The sequence below is a fragment of the Denticeps clupeoides genome, chromosome 8 (assembly GCF_900700375.1).
Source record: "Denticeps clupeoides chromosome 8, fDenClu1.1, whole genome shotgun sequence".
Classification (NCBI taxonomy): Eukaryota; Metazoa; Chordata; class Actinopteri; order Clupeiformes; family Denticipitidae; genus Denticeps; species Denticeps clupeoides.
The window spans coordinates 12,321,675-12,339,931 of NC_041714.1; the positions used below are offsets into that span (position 1 = coordinate 12,321,675).

The 18,257-nt window shown below is 41.4% G+C and overlaps 3 protein-coding genes across 3 annotated transcripts in view; all 3 read left to right on the forward strand.

Moving 5' to 3' along the window:
• Positions 1-5,403, forward strand: part of slc24a3 (solute carrier family 24 member 3) — a 67,804-nt gene extending 62,401 nt beyond the window's left edge. Inside the window, exon 17 of the mRNA XM_028988947.1 lies at positions 2,133-5,403. Coding sequence (XP_028844780.1) covers positions 2,133-2,288 — 156 coding nt within the window. The 3' untranslated portion in view covers positions 2,289-5,403. The remainder of the gene's footprint in view (positions 1-2,132) is intronic.
• A 398-nt stretch (positions 5,404-5,801) lies between these two features.
• LOC114795927 (uncharacterized) lies at positions 5,802-10,231 on the forward strand. Its single transcript, XM_028989667.1, has 4 exons — positions 5,802-6,212; positions 7,342-7,562; positions 7,687-7,846; positions 9,705-10,231. Exons 1-4 carry the CDS (start codon positions 5,948-5,950, stop codon positions 9,923-9,925), a joined length of 867 nt encoding a protein of 288 aa, XP_028845500.1. The 5' UTR covers positions 5,802-5,947; the 3' UTR covers positions 9,926-10,231.
• A 1,066-nt stretch (positions 10,232-11,297) lies between these two features.
• Positions 11,298-18,257, forward strand: part of rin2a (Ras and Rab interactor 2a) — a 28,140-nt gene continuing 21,180 nt past the window's right edge. The window contains exon 1 of the mRNA XM_028989766.1: positions 11,298-11,494. The gene's annotated coding sequence lies outside the window, so the exon portion shown is untranslated. The remainder of the gene's footprint in view (positions 11,495-18,257) is intronic.

Consider the following 18,257-nt stretch of genomic DNA (forward strand, 5'->3'; position numbering starts at 1 on the left):
GGATTCGAACCCGGGTCTTCGAGTTCACAGGCGAGTGTGTTACCCACTAGGCTACTACCACCCACGTTGTAAGTCACTCTGGATAAGGGCGTCTGCCAAATGCCGTAAATGAAAATGTAAATGCCAAGTCAAAGGAATTGTCTGTAGACCTCCAAGACAGCACTGTCTCAGGGTACAAATCTGGGGAAGGTTACAGATAAAATCTTCCAAAGCTGTGGAACAACCTTCCCTTGCATGTTAGATCTGCTCCCATTTTAGACATTTTTAAGACAAGGTTAAGATAAGGTTTTCTCTGCAGCTTTTAATTAGAGCTGGGTAAGGAGCGATGTTTATTGTTATTTTTACTACTTTTATTGTTTTATGTCCAGTGGTTATGTTATATTGCTTTGTGTCCTGTGTCAGAAGACTGCAAGTGGAACCGGATTCAGTTAGTGGTTTCTAGCTGGTCAGGTTAGAGTGTGACACATGATGAGACTTGCACGTTTCTTCGTGAGTAAATCTGTGCGTTTATGACAAGTCAAAGTCCACTTTATTGTCATCTCACTATATACAAGTACACAGAGAGATGAGATTGCGAAGTTTTTGAGATTCACAGTGTGCAAAAAGACACAGTGCAAATGGAATAACACACAAAACAAAAACACAAGGACATTGTGGACATTGTGCGCTGACCCATAAAATAGTGCAGGTCGAGACAAACTAGACAAACCCGCAGACAAGTAGCAGCAATGAGTGTATGTGGTTTATGATATGCTATGACAATAATGGCAGTAGTAGTGATATGAAATTATATGGTGACCATAACATAGCGGCATAGTGTGAGGTAGTAAGAGATTAAAGATTAAACTGCAGGGTGTAAAACTTCAATTAAAAAGTGCAGAGTGCAGTACTGATGTTCAGTTTGTAATGTGCAGTTTGGGAGGGAGAAAAATCATATGAAGATGGTTTAGGACTTCAGATGTGGTTGAGGTGATGTGGATGTGGATCCTGGGGCAAAATATTTAGGAGCCGGACAGCCTGGGGGTTAACCTCAATCCACCAGTCAGGCCTGTATGGTAGAGTGGTAGAGGGTGGTAGTAGCCTAGTAGGTAAGACACTTGCCTATGAACCAGTAAATACTGGTTGTAAGTCGCTCTGGATAAGGGTGTCTGATAAATGCTGTAAATTTAAATGTAAATGTAGAGTGGCCAGACGTCTTAGTAATAAGCACCTGACGGACTCTCAGACTATGAGAAACAAAATTCTCTGGTCTGATGAGACAAAGATCAATAGGACCAGGTCAAAATCATCCCTTCAGTGAAGCATGGTGGTGGCAACATCATGCTGTGGGGATGTTTTTCAGCTGCAGGAACTGGGAGACTGGTCAGGATAGAGGGAAAGTTGTCTGCAGCAGTGTACAGAGACTGGATGAATACCTATTCCAGAGCACTCTTGAACTCAGACTGGGTTGACAGTTCATCTCTCAGCTGGACAATGACCCTAAGCACACAGCCAAGATATCAAAGGAGTGGCTTTACTCCAGAGCAGCCAAAATGGCCAATTTTGGAATAAGGCTGTGACATAACAAAATGTAGAAAAAGCGATGCGCTGTGAATACTTTCTGGATGCACTGAATTTCTGTAAAATTTAATTATTATTTTAGTCAGACTAAATGTGGACAATGAACGGACCTAGAGCTTCAAGGTGCTTAGCACTTCAGATTCACTGCATGGCATTATAAAAATTAATAACAAATTGTTTGTATGGTGTTTTAATTTGTGACATAATACCTAAAAAAAAAAAGCTAAATAATAACTAGCAAATTGTCAGTCAATATGTATACTAGTTGACTGGTATACATAGTTGGCTGGTATACAGTCAGTAAGTTAAATTGTCTATTTATTGAAAAAGCAGGTGACAAATATAAAAGAAATAGGATAGGTGAAACAGATAAAACACAGCCACCACCAATGTCCTTTGGCTATGAGGAGCCCCCCAGTGTCAGGAGGCCTCAAATACATAGAGGTACTTTTAGAGGTCTTATATACATCACCCACAGAGTGGAAAGAGTCAACCTTGACCTCATGGTGTTATTCTGTAAATAGTTTAAGTGCCTATAGCAAACTTAATCAGCATTGTGTACCTTTTTTTAGGTTTTGGGTGTTCATTTGAATAAGTGGACTCTGGACCGACGCCTCGGCATCGTGTGTCTGCTGCTCTATTCCGTCTTCCTCTGTTTCTCCATTCTCATTGAATTCAACATCTTCACCTTCGTAAACCTGCCCACCTGTCGAGACCTGGCTTACTGAAGTCTCTTTTCTCGCCATACTCACACCTCACTCTTTTACAAGGAGCGGCCTCAGTATGCTGGGAGGAATTTTTTGTACTTTAATTTATTGATAGCTAAATATTTTTCCTTAGTTTTATATTGGTGCAATATCGAAGAATGCCCTTTTGTTTGATGGATTGGGCATTTGGTATGGAGGAGAAAGGTTGGCTGGAGAGGGTGCACCCACTCAGCCTGACAATGAGAGAGACTGGAACAAAGATATTTTTCTTGACTACTGCCTGGTCCGATGTGAAAAAGAAACATTTTTCAGAATCTTTTTACAAGTTAATCAAGCTACGGGAGTAAATTTATTCCGAATTCTATATTTACAATGAGATTTGATTCATTAGCTGCTAACTGGCTGGACTGTGAAGAGTTTTGCCACGGAATACTAAGAGGAGCATTTAAGTTATGATTATTAGTATTGTTTTGTAAATTAAAAGATTAGTAAATGGTGAGTTTATTGTACTCGGAACAGACTGCAGTATGTGACGAGCTGGAAGGGACTTATGATGATCTTGGCTTCATGTTCCTCTTCTTGACTCGGGCATTACCTCCCAGTACCTGCCTCAACCCTCCTGCCCTGCAATACCACATCAGCACACACACCAAGGGTCTGTCACTTGGGTTGTAGGCCATGGGAATCTGGACCATCTTGGGAATGACTGAGCAAAAAAAGTGTGTGGTAAAGTGTTCAGTGTAAATATGGTTTATAACAAGAAGATTTTATCTTTTATTGCAGTGAAAAGAAATAAAATGTTAAGATGAATGTTTTAAGCATCTTGGGGGCATTTTGAGTAGAGACACTGTTGGAGGGGTTATGCACTCACAAAAAGACAGCCAGAGGTCCGTAATAACTGGATGTATGTAGAGCGCATACGTAAAAGTGTGTTTATTATTGATTTTTCTTTCTTTCTTTGATGGGTGTACATACATACAGTCTATTCTCTATTTAATAATTTATTAATATCTATTTATGCACTTTTGTAATGAAACAAAACAAAAGCAAAACCCAGAGCTGTCCAAAGGAGGAAGTAATTCAAACAACTTTGTATTCTAACCGATAGTTTTGGGTGATCCTTTTCTACTGTACTTCTGGTTCTGTTCATGAATAATGTGCCCCTATTAGATACCTGTTTGATGCTTTACACTGTTTGTACTGTTTGTTATACATTATAAAATATGTATATATAGATGAATACTTTAGGTTAATATATTAAGATGAGGGAGAATCAGTTTATTATTTTTAATGGACTGTTTTGCATGGCAGCATGGCTGCAGGACTCGTCTCCGGGATGGCCATGTCCTACTGTAAAATGAAGCATGGCTCCATGCTGACAGGCTGCAGGCAATGAGCGTTTTCTCAGTGTCGACAATCCATGTGTGTTTGTGTTAGAGAGAGAAAAATATCTAAATCTGGGGGCACTATTCCTGTCTCTTTGAAATTAGGCTTGTCTATAGCATTTAGTGTTTAATTTATGTACATCAATGATATTTTCTGATGCTTTATGTGTTTTTTGGGGTTTTTTTTGGCCCATGTGCTTAATCATACAGCATTGTGTTGCAGTCATGTAGCCTGGCATGAACCCACTGGAGGATAACTACTTTGCCTCATCTCAGCTTTTGTCAACCTCTTTAACTTTTACAGTTCTTTGAAAAATGCAGAATGAGATAGTTGGATTTGCAATCCAATGGCACATCACAAGGATTTGAAGTAATAAGGACACACCCACATTTCATATGGTGATATATAATATAATCCGGTCTCTAAGATGGTCTGTTTTTTTTTTTTTGTTTTGTTTTATTATTTTGGTCAGTATTTGTATACTACACTTTGTTTTTATCAGTTTGCTTTTCTCTCTTTTTCTCTCCTGAAAAAAATACTAATATCACCAATGGTGTCCACTCCAAAAAGCTGCTTTTTAGTTTGTCTAGTGCATTAGAAATATGTCCTTTGGATGTTGTATTATAACAGGGTTTTTATTATTAGGTCACTCTTTATTACAAGAGAAATTAGAGTTTTTATTGGGTGAAAACTTCCAGTTTCTTTATTACGCAATAATGACGTAAAGAAATAAGGAGCACTTTTATACTGCTTCTGAGTACATAGTTCGCTAAAAGCAGCACGCAATGTTTCTAAATCTGTCCTTTTTTCATTCTTATGCAAGACAGGGCTGTGTTCCCTGAACTTTGTTTTAAAAGTTTGCCGAAGCTTTACCTAGATTTGCTAACAGAAAAGCACTAGCCAATGACTGAGGGAAGAGGGTAATGGAAACAGTATGTTGTTGGCCCTATACAGGTAGATGGGGGTGGGTGGGTAATAGGATTGGTAGACAGGGTTTCTTGAGAAAGAGTTTTATCAGCTGTGCATGCAGTTCCATGTCCAGAAATCTATTCTTTTGATGTTAAGAAATTACAAATTCGAGCTGTCACTGGGTTGGTTGTCTTACTATTAATATTGCATCACTATTGCAATTAAAACTATTGGGATTTAGTTACATGCCGCTATACAGATGTACGCACAATGCCCTATATTCATAAATAGCCAACTATGTTGGGTGCTCATTTACCAAAATCCTCAGTAGAATTCTTATTGTGCAGCTGTTCTGGAATGAAACATTTCTCAATATGTGCAACATTAACAGGGTGGTGCATTGCTTATGTACATAATATACATATGTGTAAATGTATTTATATATTTTTGTCCTAATCTGTATATCTGTTGATTCTATTTTCTTAGTTATGATGTTCAGGTCCCTGTTTCTGTTGTGTTAAACTTTTGATTATATCACCATTTTCTTTGTCGCATGAAGATATTTTAACAAAATAATCTATTTATGTTGACAATATTATATATTATGGTGGGCACTGAATACACAACTGTGGAATTAGACTTCTTAGATCATTGCATGTTTATGGGGATCTTTTGTCTAGAGGTTCCAATCAAGAGGACCTAATATTACCTTTTACAAATAAATGAAATGCAGAGAGATTTGATTTATGTAAAACATGAATTTGTTCGAGTATTTCTGTTGTAAATCAAAGTACTTTTTTGGCTACATGGGCATAAATAAAACATTATTTGCTCAAGGAAAGGAACCTTGCCTTGTTTTGTTTGGTTCGTTCAAAAAGTTCTTGCACACGGCATGCACATTACACACTTAAAATGCTTGTGTGTGTTTTCCAGAATTCAGATGAAGAGGTTTTGTTTATTTATCAGTTTTTCTGATGTCATTTCAATGCTACTACCGTATCTTTCAAAGGTACAAGCTCCCAATTTTATCCCATGCATTACAATGAAGTACATATAGCAACAAATCCTCATAAGTTATGTGTGGTTATTTATTAGTTTAGGTACTATTTTAGAGCTCTGATAGGAAATGCAACGCAATCAAGTTGGCAGTAACATGTAGGCAGATTGTCGCCCTCGGTTTGTTTTTATTCTGGGAGTTGTAGTCTCAATGGATCTCCCAATGTTCGCGCAACATTGCTGTGACGTTGCGGTAACGTGACGCCGAGCGCTCGCTGGGGACGGTTGGACAACCACTTCCGCCTGTTTTCGCTCGCAAGTGTCCTTATGGTTGCGAGAAAAAAACGCGTTTTCCACAGCGCCTCAAGACCCCTCTAAACACGCAGGGCATGGACCAGAACAACGGCGGCGGACCGAACTGGTGCGCTCAGCGCCGCGTGGAGGGCTTGGTGAACAAGCACATGGCCGACATAGCCCTCGAAACGCTCCAGCAGCGGCTCTCCGCCGTGTCCGAGGAGATGAGCCAGCTGTCGCAGGAGGTGTCGCGGCGAGACGAGGCGCCGAAACGCGCGGAGGACGAGGCGCTGTCCGCGGTCTGCGGCGCGGGCGGCGGGGCCGAGAAGCTGACGCCGGCCGCCGCCGCCGCATCGTCAGGTAGGCGGCAGCTAAGCCCGCTAGCGGCTGCGTTGCGCCGAAAGTTAGGGGCCAGCAAGACAACTTAGCGGAACACGCAACGTTCCCGGAACGTTCTCACAACCACACCGCGTTCCGTCCCTCAAAACGTGGCGTCGCCCATCGTGTTTTTATATTGTCAGTAATGTTTTTTTTAGCTCGCCGGGTGCCTCAAAAGTCGGCAGAAATTAGTGGGTTGATAATAACACCCATCACAACTACTGTCCGTGAAAAGCGGGGGAAATAAACTAATTCTGCTATAAAATAAGAGGGTTATTCCTGTGTTTTAATTTACTTGGCAGAATCATTGAATGACACCCCTTATTACCCCGATTTCTTATCCACGTTCGCATTCATGTTCCCCAAGATTTTACACATTAATTAAACATATTTTCAGTGGTCTCAAATTTGAGGTTGAGAATAATGTGAATAATTGTCACTCAGAAATCCAGTCAGGTTAGCATGACTTTGCTAACTAGCTTGCATTGGAAGTAAAAATATGTGAAAATGTCATTTTTAAAGAAAACCTGTCAAATTAGCGAACGCTAAGGTATGTGTGAATGTTGCATGAAATCTTCTTATATAATATTTACCTCCGCTGTAGAGATTTTATACAACTTTTACCTCACACTTCTAGAATATTATAATATAAGCTATTGAGTCATCTTTAATTTTTCATCCAGTTGCATTCTATGTAAGGTCCATATAATTTAATAATACTATGTTTATGCCTTATCATCAGAAAGAACTGTTTGTTTAAGGATTTGAATGCTTTTAATACATTTATTAAATGTTTGAAATAATGTATACAGATCTTATATAGTTCTTTCCTTTTCACCAAAACAGTTTTAATTACAGTTGCAATTTTACAGTGCAATTTTGGGGTTGGAAATGTTTTTTTTTTTTCCAGTTCTTAAGAAGGGCTGATATATTACACAACACAATTCTGCCACAATTCTGGCATTTTGATTTGAGAAATTCTAGGACTCGCAGGTAAAACAAAGTCATTTTCAAAGGTCTCAGAGATATTGCATTTTAGGTGATTAAATCAAAAATGCCTGTCACTTATTTATCATAATCTACCTGCATGCATCATATGTGTCACTTCTAGAGACTGCAGCACAAAGAAAAATTATATCGCTCTTGATTGAGATCAAAGAGGAGCAGCAGAGGCAGTGGGCTGTCCTGAAAGACCTCCAAGCAAGAGTGGAAGGGCAGGTGTACGAAGAAGAGGAAATTGAGGCCCTAGAAATTGCTCTGCCACTAAGAACAATGGAACAGCTTGATGAAACCGAGAAACATTTAGAGGACCCGGGTGCCCAGAAGAGAATGGTAATATTATAACCTGTAGATGATAAACTGGTTGTGTTGAGTCTAATGTACCTGCTTATTTAACTTAATGATTAAAATTTTGTGAACGCTCACCAACATCCTGATTTTCCTTTTAACCCTACAGGTGTCTCATCTGTCAAGAATGGGCGGTGCCACTGTAGATGATGCTGTCCGTCGCCTGATGCAGGCAGTCCTCTCTTTTAGTGTGGGGTCGGAACTCAATTGGGTTGGAAGGGGGCAGAAAAGGAGTTTTAGAAACACCAGGCTCCAGGGTGTTCTTTTCCGTATGTTATCTTTGCAATATTTTAGTGGTTTGGTTGCATTTATTCAGTATAAGGTTGAATGATTGATTGAATTTTAACTAAAATCACAATTAGCCTGAATGCAATATTCAAATCACAATGAATATTGTGATATTTGCGAACCCTTAAATACCCATAATTTAATGACATTGCATCGATGTCACTCTGAGTGACAGCCAATAGCAAATATACAGAAGGCTGCACTACATCTCGTGATTGGTCAGCGACCTCTCTATTTCAATTTGAATATGAGTATTTACGTGCACAAATACAATTGTTTAAAAACACCTAAGTGACATCCTTCCTGATTCTTGTCACACTGCACATGCATTTTTTTTTGCCGGCTGTCAGTTGTGCTCAGGGAATTGTGGGAATTCTCCGAATTCTACACGCAACAACACATATTGACAACATGAAGAAAGTTTATTAAAATATTATTATAAGGCAGGGCAAAAAAATCCTTAAAATATATAGAAATCACATGTATGTAAGTATTTACAGCCTTTGCGCAATACTTTGTTGATGTAGCTTTGGCAGCAATTACAGTTTTTTTGAAAGTGATGCCACAAGTTTGGCACACCTACCCTTGGCCAGTTTGACCCATTCCTCTTTACAGCACCTCTCAAACTCCATCATGTTGGATGGGGAAACGTCAGTACGCAGCCATTTTGACTGCTCTGGCTGGGTCACTTAAGGACATTCACACAGTTGTCCTGAATCCACTCCTTTGATGGATGTGTGCTTAGGGTTTTTTTCTTGCTGAAAGATCACCCCAGTCTGATAGCACTCTGGAGCAGGTTTACATCCAGGACGTCTCTGTACATTGCTACAGTCATCTTTCCCTCTATTTTGACTAGTCTACCAGTTACTGCAGTCATGTATAGTTTAAATAGTAATGGAGAATTCCAACTAAAATAAGACTAAAATGAGTTTTAGTCGAATGAATCTTGACTAGACTAAAATGAGTATGGACGTGACTAAGACTAAAAAAAAATAAAATGACAGCTTGATGCAAAGACTAGACTAAAGCTAAAAATTAAAACAAGCCGCCAAAAACAACTATAATCACAGCATGATGCTGTCACCACCATGCTTTACTGTAGGGGTTGTAATGGCCTGGTGATGAGTGGTGCCCGTTTTCCTACAAGTTTGTCGCCTGGCATTCACAGAAAAAAGATCAACCTTTGCCCCATCAGTCCAGGTGCCTTTTGGCAAACACCTGGCAGGCTGCCACATGCCTTTTTGCTAAGGAGTGTCTTCCGTCTGGATGCTCCATCAGGTTCTCGGTCACCTCCCTGACTAAGGTCCTTCTCATCCCAGATCATTCAAGTTAGGTGACCGGTCATGGTGGTTTTGAACCTTCTTCCACTTACGCATGAGACAAAGCAGCAGAAATGTTTCTAAAACCTTCCCCAGATTTGTGCCTCAAGTCAATCCTGAGAATGCTTTGTATATATGCTTTTTATATTTAATAAATTTGACAAAAGCTCAAGAAATTTTTTTTCATGCTGTCATTATTGGTGAAAGTAGCACACTCGACAATGAACCAGAAGATCCATGTTCAGATCTCACTTACTACCATTGTGTCCCTGAGCAAGACACTTAACACTGAGTTGCTCCAGGATGACCGTCCCTGTATAACTACTTGATTGTAAGTCACCCTGGGTAAGGGCAAGGGGGTGTTGCGTGTAGAATTTTGAGGGGGGAAGTGAATTAATCGTCTTTGAAATAAGGCACATAACAAAATGTGGAAAAAGTGATGTACTGTGAGTACTTTTCAGATGCACTGTATTCATATTCAGACTGCTATAATTCTTTTTTTTTTATTATTTGATTTCAGGTGCTTTAAAGAGGACGCCAGTGGGAAAGGAAGCCACACATCATCAGTTTGCTGATGTAGTTAAGAAATGGCTGCGATTTGCTCCGTTTCGGCAAGGGGGGAGTGGGAGGAGACAAATTTACAAGGCCCCTGTAGAATTCATGTGTCCTAAGTTTCATACTGGTACCGACACTGACCACAGTAATGCCAGCACAGAGTCAAAGGATTTCAAAATATTTTGAGTAATCTACAAAATGTTCTCAATATTCAGCATCCAAAAGACTGCACAGGATCTTGGCTCTTTAAGATGCCAATCTCTCTAGAGACCTGTCTAAAAAATGCCACAGAAATCTGTTGAAATCTTGTGAGGCTCAACAAACATTCAGTATTCCAAGTTGCTTTGCTTATGAATTCCACACAAAAGCTATGTTATTCCCATTGTTCCAACAGTCATAATGGTCACCTGCTATAATTGTTGTTGGACATAATCATCTTCCAGAAGAAAGATCATCTGCTACATGTGCATTAAACTGATGTTTAATCATTAAGAATGAAGGAGTTGTTTATTTGCACCTGCCTGCTGACAGCCCTTGTCACCGTTTGCTAAATACATATTTATTGGAGTATTTAGAAGATGAACATTGAAATAACTAAGTTGTAAATCTTTTTTATTGTCTTAATTGCCTTAAGTTGTCTTATTCAAAAATTCCTGTTAGCACCCAGAACAGATCCTCCATGGTTATTAAAGTGTAGTAACATTATAATATGTGCGTAAATGTGTGTGTGTAGTCTTTCTAAACACTGGAAGGTGTGCAGTGGAACCCTGGCTCAGGCAGAACTGAACCTGTCGCATGCCGCCCTCTGGCAGGAGAATTATTGTTCACCACGGTGATGTGTGCAGGAAAGAAGGATGCGGTGGCAGCTGATGCAGGCTCTTGGACGGTGGAATATTTCACCCCCTTGCAGACAAATTAAAAGGAAATGACAACCAGCGATCCTTGTGATTTTTATAGTATTAGTATTTTATATTTATATAGTATTTTATAGTGTTTCAGGAAGCACAATTGTCATTAGGGGGTTGGTCTCCTGGGATTTCAGAATAATTCTCACTGATAACCACTGCTTTATACCAAACTGAATTTACAGCATTTATCAGACGCCCTTATCCAGAGCGACTTACAATCACTAGTTACAGGGACAGTCCCCCCTGGAGCAACTTGGTAGTAAGTTTGAACCTGGGTCTTCTCTTTCATAGGCGACTGTGTTACTCCACTAGGCAACTACCACCCTAATAGGCTGTTTTTCGTAGTCCGGTTAGGTCATGTTGATAAAAACGTGGCTAATATCCGGACACGTTGTTCTAGGCTACCTGCCATCAGAACAAAGTTGCTGCATTGTTACCACAGACGTTTGACCGACGTAGCGCTCACGTTGTAGGTGGATTGTTTTGAAATCGGGCGCCTGATACATTTTGAGCCTTTTTTTTTTAAATCGCTAAGCTGCTAAGAAAAAGGGGAAGAGAGGCGCTTCTCCTGTCCGAGACATTCCTCGCCACACACACGACCTGAGAGCGAACGCGGCGCTGCCCGTGTTTGTTTTTCTTCGGACCGGGGCAGGGCGCATGCGCAGTGGCGCCGCCGCGCACAATGGGTCGCGCCGAGCGGAGCCGCGCCAGTCCGCGGCGGCGAGTGCGCTCTTCGCCGCCGGCGAGCCCGAGAGTTTCGTCCGCCTCTCTTCGCCGACCGGCGCCGTGATGGGTGTTTAGTGTTTGGTGTCCGGAAGGCCGGCTGACCAGTTCCTCCGTCCGCTAGGTACGTTTCCACCGCCAGGTTGGCGGCGAGCAGAAGAAAGGCGCTCTGCTTTCCTCAGACCAGGTCGAATACGTACTTCGCGTCTAACGCGGTTAATTAAAAAAAAAAAAACCTTCCAGTTGTGGGTGTTTTAACTTTTCCTCTCACAAAAAAAAAATGCAAAGTTTGATCCCTCCTCCGTTTTAACTTGTGTTTTGTTAACTGGTCGTCTGGCTTTGTTTGTGTTGTTGGGCTTCTTTCGGTTCCCACACCTGTTGTTCAGATCTTTTATTTGCTCAATGCTCTGTGTACTTCAATCTTTTTTTATTTAAACAACCTGTAGATTTGTTGGTATTTACCTGCATTTGAGGGCATTTACAGCATTTATCAGACTTCCCTTAAACCCAGTAGTTAAGGGGACAGTGCCCCCCGGGAGACACTTGAGGTTAAGTGTCTTGCTAAGGGACACAGTGGTAGTAAGTGGTGTTTGAACCAGGGACTCTGTGGCCTTCTGGTTCATAGCCAAGCATGTTAACCTCTAGGCTACTGGTATCTCGCTCCTCCGGACTTTTAGTCTCTATTTATTCTGTAACTACATGTCATAATGACATTCATATAAACCGTGTTATGAAATGAACAGTTATAATTGTGTGTGTGTGTGTGTGTATGTGTACCTGGCTGCTTGTGTGGTTTCGGGTTCCATGCTTCTTTGCAGCCAGAATGGGGTCGAGAACCCTACGGATGCTGTAGGGTGTGACCACATGACGCCGGGAGAGAACGACCCGTTGCTGGAAGCTGAAGTACAGGTGGAACAGTGGCACCGTGGAACTTTCAGAACCACGCCTGCAGCTCATACACCCTGCCTGCCCACTTTCCAGTTCTCACTCTGTGTGACGTCATGGCGGCGTTCTGCATCCTACACCCCCTTGAGATTATAATTGAAACCTGTTAAGAAGATTAGTGCCACTGTGTTTTGGACAAAACGTACAATGTTTTTGCACGTTGCACGAAAGCTACGTCAAAAGTGAGTTTTTTTTTTTAAGCTGATTACATTGGTTAGGGGCTGCACAGTGGATAGTGACGTGGCCTCACACCCCCAAGGTTGTGAGTACCAGTCCAAGAGTTTACATAGCTCATGTTTCCTCTGGATTCTTCTTTCCTTCCCTCCGTCCAAAGGCATGTAAACTATGTCAGTTAGCGAATTGTCCCTAGATGTCAGTGTGTGTGCCCTGTGGTGAGTCCCCATGCTCAACGTGCTGGTTTATAGAGTGCGTACATAAGGTTATTAATCTGTTATAACTACATCCATCTGGTTGTGTTTTATGCATTTTGCAACATTACGAGTATGAATTCTCAGTGAGCCTACAACTTTCTGTTTGATAGCCACGCGTCGGACTATCAAGGACTATCTGCCCTGTAGCAGACCCAGAGAATGTGATCCCCATTTTGCTATTCCTGACATAATTCTTCTGTAGTTCAAGTGGAAGGGAAGACAGCAGTCCTCTTAAATCTAGAGGCTACTCAGTTGTGGGAGGTGGCAGCTCTTCTGCCTGAAGAATGTTGATTTAATGTTCATTTCTGTGGAATATCTTGTCTGTCTACTAACAGTCACACACAGGCTGTGTCTTGTAGACGATTGGACTATTAAGACAGATGGACACTATTTGCGGTTGCAAAGAGAATAGAGAATTCATTTGAAGAGCCACAATAAAAGCTGGAGAAACCATGAGGTGAGGTGAAACTAAGGCTGCATCTTCAGTTACAATTACTATACTTTGTTTTCCTCTTTGAGATGAAATGCTCGGCATCGCAGTCGTGCTGTTGGATGGTTTTTCTGGCACGGTGTTATAATGCAATAGTTGCATCACGGTAGTTTCGTGTACATAGTGATAATGTAATTTTTTTTATCACACCAGGCATTTGACCTTCATTTAACACATGAAACACATAACAAAAAGAAAAGAAACCGGTCAAAACCAGGTCATTCCACACAAACAGCGTTAAACAAAAGTACCTCCCTCCCTCGTCCCACCACCCCCTGGGAAGCCGTGGAGAAAAACAGAAACAAATCAACAAAAAGGCTTTCAGATGCAAATGGGATATATAAAATGGAAGCAAATTGCCATTTGACATTTGGTATTGTACACAGTTTACAAGTAAGATTAGTTCTTTTCAGAAGATAAGCTCTTAAAGCCACCAACATGTACTAGCAGCAATTAAGGCCATTCTGACCAAGTAAAAGTTTCCCCTGGTCTTGGGCCCACAGCAATGTCTGTCTTGGATTCAGACCTTTGTCCATATCTACATGTATAAAAACATTTACTACACCTAGCACAATATTCCGAATGGAAATTTAAATTGAAAGTGTTTGCCTTGTCATTGCATTTAACCCATCACCCTTTAGTGAGAAGTGGGCAGTGTTTGGGGATGGTACCTTGCTCAAGCGGACTTCAGAGGCACCTTGATAGTCTGGGATTTGAACGTGAAACCTTTCGATTACGAGTGCGCTTCCTTACCCACTAGGCTACCACTGCCCCAACCGCTGCATAAGATGTGCAATAACCACTGGATATTCCATTATAAACCCTTCATGTAAAGTTAAACTACAGGAGTTTACGTTATGTATTATGTCACGTGAACTTGTAAAATACTGTTTATGTTCAGCTGGGCGTGGTTTCCTGTGTGGAATACAAAAATAGAACTGCGGGACAGAGTAATTGAAGTTGGTGTCTTTGGTTGGATGGCTCAGTGTGGGGTGTTATTATGCATTTCCAAACCTGTGGTCTTCAGTGGTGGTTACTAGGGGTGTGTATTGGCGAGGATCTCATGATACGATACGTATCACGATACACGGGTCACGATACGATTATATCGCGATATATTGCGATACTGTACATACTGTACATACTCTACAGTTCACTGAGCTGGAATACAAGATGCTGTGATCCGTCTGTCATGTTTTGCAATTTTACTCTGCCTGTAGTGCCAGTCAGTAATTCACAGCTGTACAGCGCCATCTGCAGGAGTGGAGGTTGTAGTCACATGATGATTCTCTGGCGCCCTTAATAAAGAAAAAATCATGTAAAAAAAATCAAAATAAATTGCTGTATTGATATTTTCTAACACCCCTAGTGCTCACTGATTCTTTAGTGCAGACACATTCAGACCTGTGCTTCACAATTACTGGGTCCATGTTTTGGACTTGACTGTGTGTGTGTGTGTGTGTGTGTGTGTGTGTGTGTGTGTGCACGTGCTGGTGAATGAATAGCCTGTCTCTGTTGATGGTATTTATTTGAGAGGAAGGGTGGGTGCAGCTGAAAGTGTAATTTGGGAATCTGGTTATTGTTTATATACGCTGTGAGTCTCCACCACTTGATTAGTGGTGCTGTTGGTGTTGGAGAGGCTGGCTTGGGTGGAGAAACCTGCATCCTTCCTGAGAATTTTTTTTTTCCACGTCTCTCTTTTTCTCTCTCGTCTGTTGCTCTCGGGTTCCTCTAAACCAAGTGTACTGTGGTGATTTTAACATTTGATTAAAAAAAAAAAGTCTCTAAATTGCTACCTCTATGACCTCATTTGGAGAAGGCCATAGGAAAGCCGTTTGAGGTTTTTCCTCTGGTGCGGGTGGCGAGATGCTATTCCGAGTCTGTTTTTGTTCTCATTCATTTTCTAAAAAAAACATTCCTCACTGATGAAATTCACAAATACTTTCACAAAAAGCTTTTCCACACGAAGAATGGAGCCTATATCAAGATACTGGATCAAACATCCAGTATCCATTAAGACGTTTATTCAGTGCGGTTCAGTTTTAGTTTTTAACATTAACATTCTTTAAAAAGTTTGCACGTGTTTACTGCTTTGGCAGGCTGACCGTGGCCTCAGACTGCCCTCTCCCACTGGGCGTAAGAGTAAGGACCTTGCCCCGGAGGTTGTGAGCTTGTTTGGGTCATTAAACAGCGGGTACCCAATCAGGGGGAGCATGCAGAAATCGGGGACTCCCACTAGCCTACAAATATCGAGCACAGCCGCCAGGTAAATCTTTGCCATCCTCAACTATCGTCGCTCCATCCTTAGCATTTTGTGAATAAATCTGTTTCGAGTCTGTGTCTGATTCAGGATCTGCATGCCTGGACGTGCAGTGAACTCTGTTACGTTGAGTTTTTGTTTACTGGAACCTGTGCGTGTCTTCCAGTTGAGGTCCTGTAAAGCCTCGGCAGAGCAGTCAGCAGAGACTGTTTTTTCCCCCATTTCCTCCCTCTCTCACTCAGTCTGGTATTTATGGAATCCGCGAGGGATTTTTCTGCACCGTTTTTGAAAAGGGAAATGTGTGATGAAGTTGCTGGCTTGGTCCTGCATGCTTTTGTTTCTCTTCTGATGCAGATGACCTCTATACCGTCCTGTAGCGTAATATGACTCTTCCAGTGCATGCATCACAGCGCCAGCAGTTTTCCAGGCTCCTCTTTCTGGAAGCAGCTGAGATTTCAGATTATATTTCAAGTATGGGATGCTTCCAGGGTGTCGGTATGCTTATATAATCTTGTGCATTTTGTAAAAATTGGCCTGTGAGTTTTAAATGGGCCAATTCAAGCCACAGACTGAATCATGCTGTTGATGTCTAGAGAGTCTGGTTTTCCTGTCTGCAACTCTGAATCATATGTCTTATCTGGTTAGTTTTCCAGGCTCATTGGCCTTTTGTAGTTACTCCTCCAAGACAGGACAATGCTATCATTTAACAAACCCTGAACCAACCTCAGCCATGTCAGCAGAGGCTTTTAGAAGTTTGACGTAATGCTCGTTGCAGGTTCTCAGCAGTGTATATAGCACAAAGCCGTCTGTTACGGCACAGTAATGTGTCACTTGACTGCGAGACCGTACAGTTTGGACTGTGACGTGACTCATCCTTTTTCGTGAAACTGCTCTTCTCTGTGATTTGTGTGGGGGTAGCATTGTCTAAGGATAACATCAGGGAATCTTTTTTTTCTTGTCTGACATAAAACTCGGGAGCGGGTACTTGATACCATTTGATACCAAAATTCTAACTGTAGTATTATAGGCAGCGTTGGCATCGAGTCTTCCACGTACCGTAGTGTATTCTTACGTGCCCACAAGTGCAGGAACACTACACATGGCTCAGCAAAAAGTTCACACACACAATGCCAGCTACTAATGCGGGTAGCAGGTATTTGAGTGACAGCTTCATTCCTCGGAACTCTTATCACTGTGAGATATGTGGGCTTCAAGAACACGCAGAGCAGCATCATCTATTAGCCATCATATATGGATCAAATCATAATCAGCGTATACTTAGAATTGATTCATTGTGCAGTCAGTGTGATTGTGCAGTCACCTGTAAAAACTAGAAGCGTAATTAAAAGTCTCAGAAGCGAAAATGAAATAGAGCGAGATGCATGTTGTCCAAATTCCTGCCTGTTTCAACGTCACATTTTCGTTTGATATTAGGAAAGTTTTTTGTTTCCAACTTTTGGCACAAATCTGATTCCATAGTGAAGGGATAGTGCAAAATGTCGAGCTGTGTGTATGTGTCTGTATGCATGCATCTTGCATTACGTGTAGACACCTAGTAACAGGGGCATCATAGTAGGGTTTGAGAATTGAGGTAGTTCTTCTGGTACCGACTACTATATTTTTGGTACTGTGGCATCCATACTTCAAACCAGCTCACAGCATTAACATGTTAATGACAACCAGAGGTCTTTTCCTTTTTTTTCTTTTTGCATTTTTGGTTGGTGATGTATTCCTCCAGCTGTTAAAGCTCATATGTTCAGACATATAGGCTGCAGGTTACACACATACAGACTGCATGGTTCATATTAGGGCTTGGCGATATGGCATAACATCTGATTACAATATACTTTCAATTGATTCTGATCACAACACCTCCTGGTTTTGCCAGACTGAAGGCCGAAGACACCAGAGATAATATTAACACATGGGACCATGATATTTGCTGTCCTTATCTGTTCCGTAATTCCAGGAGACTTGGGCATCTGCGTGTCTAATTTAAAACTAATTTAAACACACACACAAAATACACTGTAATATTATCATTATGGGGAATCATACCCAAAGCTGATCACCAAGATGGAGATGAACTTTATCGCGACGATTGATCGAGATCGAATAATCTTATTAATATTTTTTCACTAGCTGTGAGGATGGACAAGTAAGTAGTCTTCAGACTGGATGTCAAGATTTTAGATTATGCTGATTTTGTCATGATAAGGGGTTCGCTGAGTTAATACTGACATTGGTATGACTGATGCCGCGCTGTCGTTGTATGTGTGCATGTGTGCTTTATTGGTGAATTTCCATTTGTTGTTTTGACTGCCTGTGTATTCCTTCAAGAGAAGCACATCTGCTTGAGTTCCTCACACATCTCCTCACCATTATTCTGGACACTGTGGTGAACTTGGAAGTGGATACCCTCATGTTATCGTCCTATCTGCCTCTTGCATTTTTGTATGTGGATGTGCAGGGAAGCCTTAAAAGTGAACAGCGTGGGTCCGGAACACAGGGGTTTGGCGTTCTGTTACTCTTTTATGTTCTTCATGTTTTTTCATGTGCCACTGCCCCAGTGTTCCCAGTGCAACTCTAGAACCCCTCACTGGTTAATCACATCACATCACACATCAGGAAAGAGGAGTCGAATATTCTGATTTAGTCCCTGAGAAATCCGCCATTGTGAAATACCCCCAGGTGCTGGGAGGTGGGTGTGTTTTTGGACTATGACTTGGAGCACAGAGGCACTTTGTGTGTCAGAGCTCAG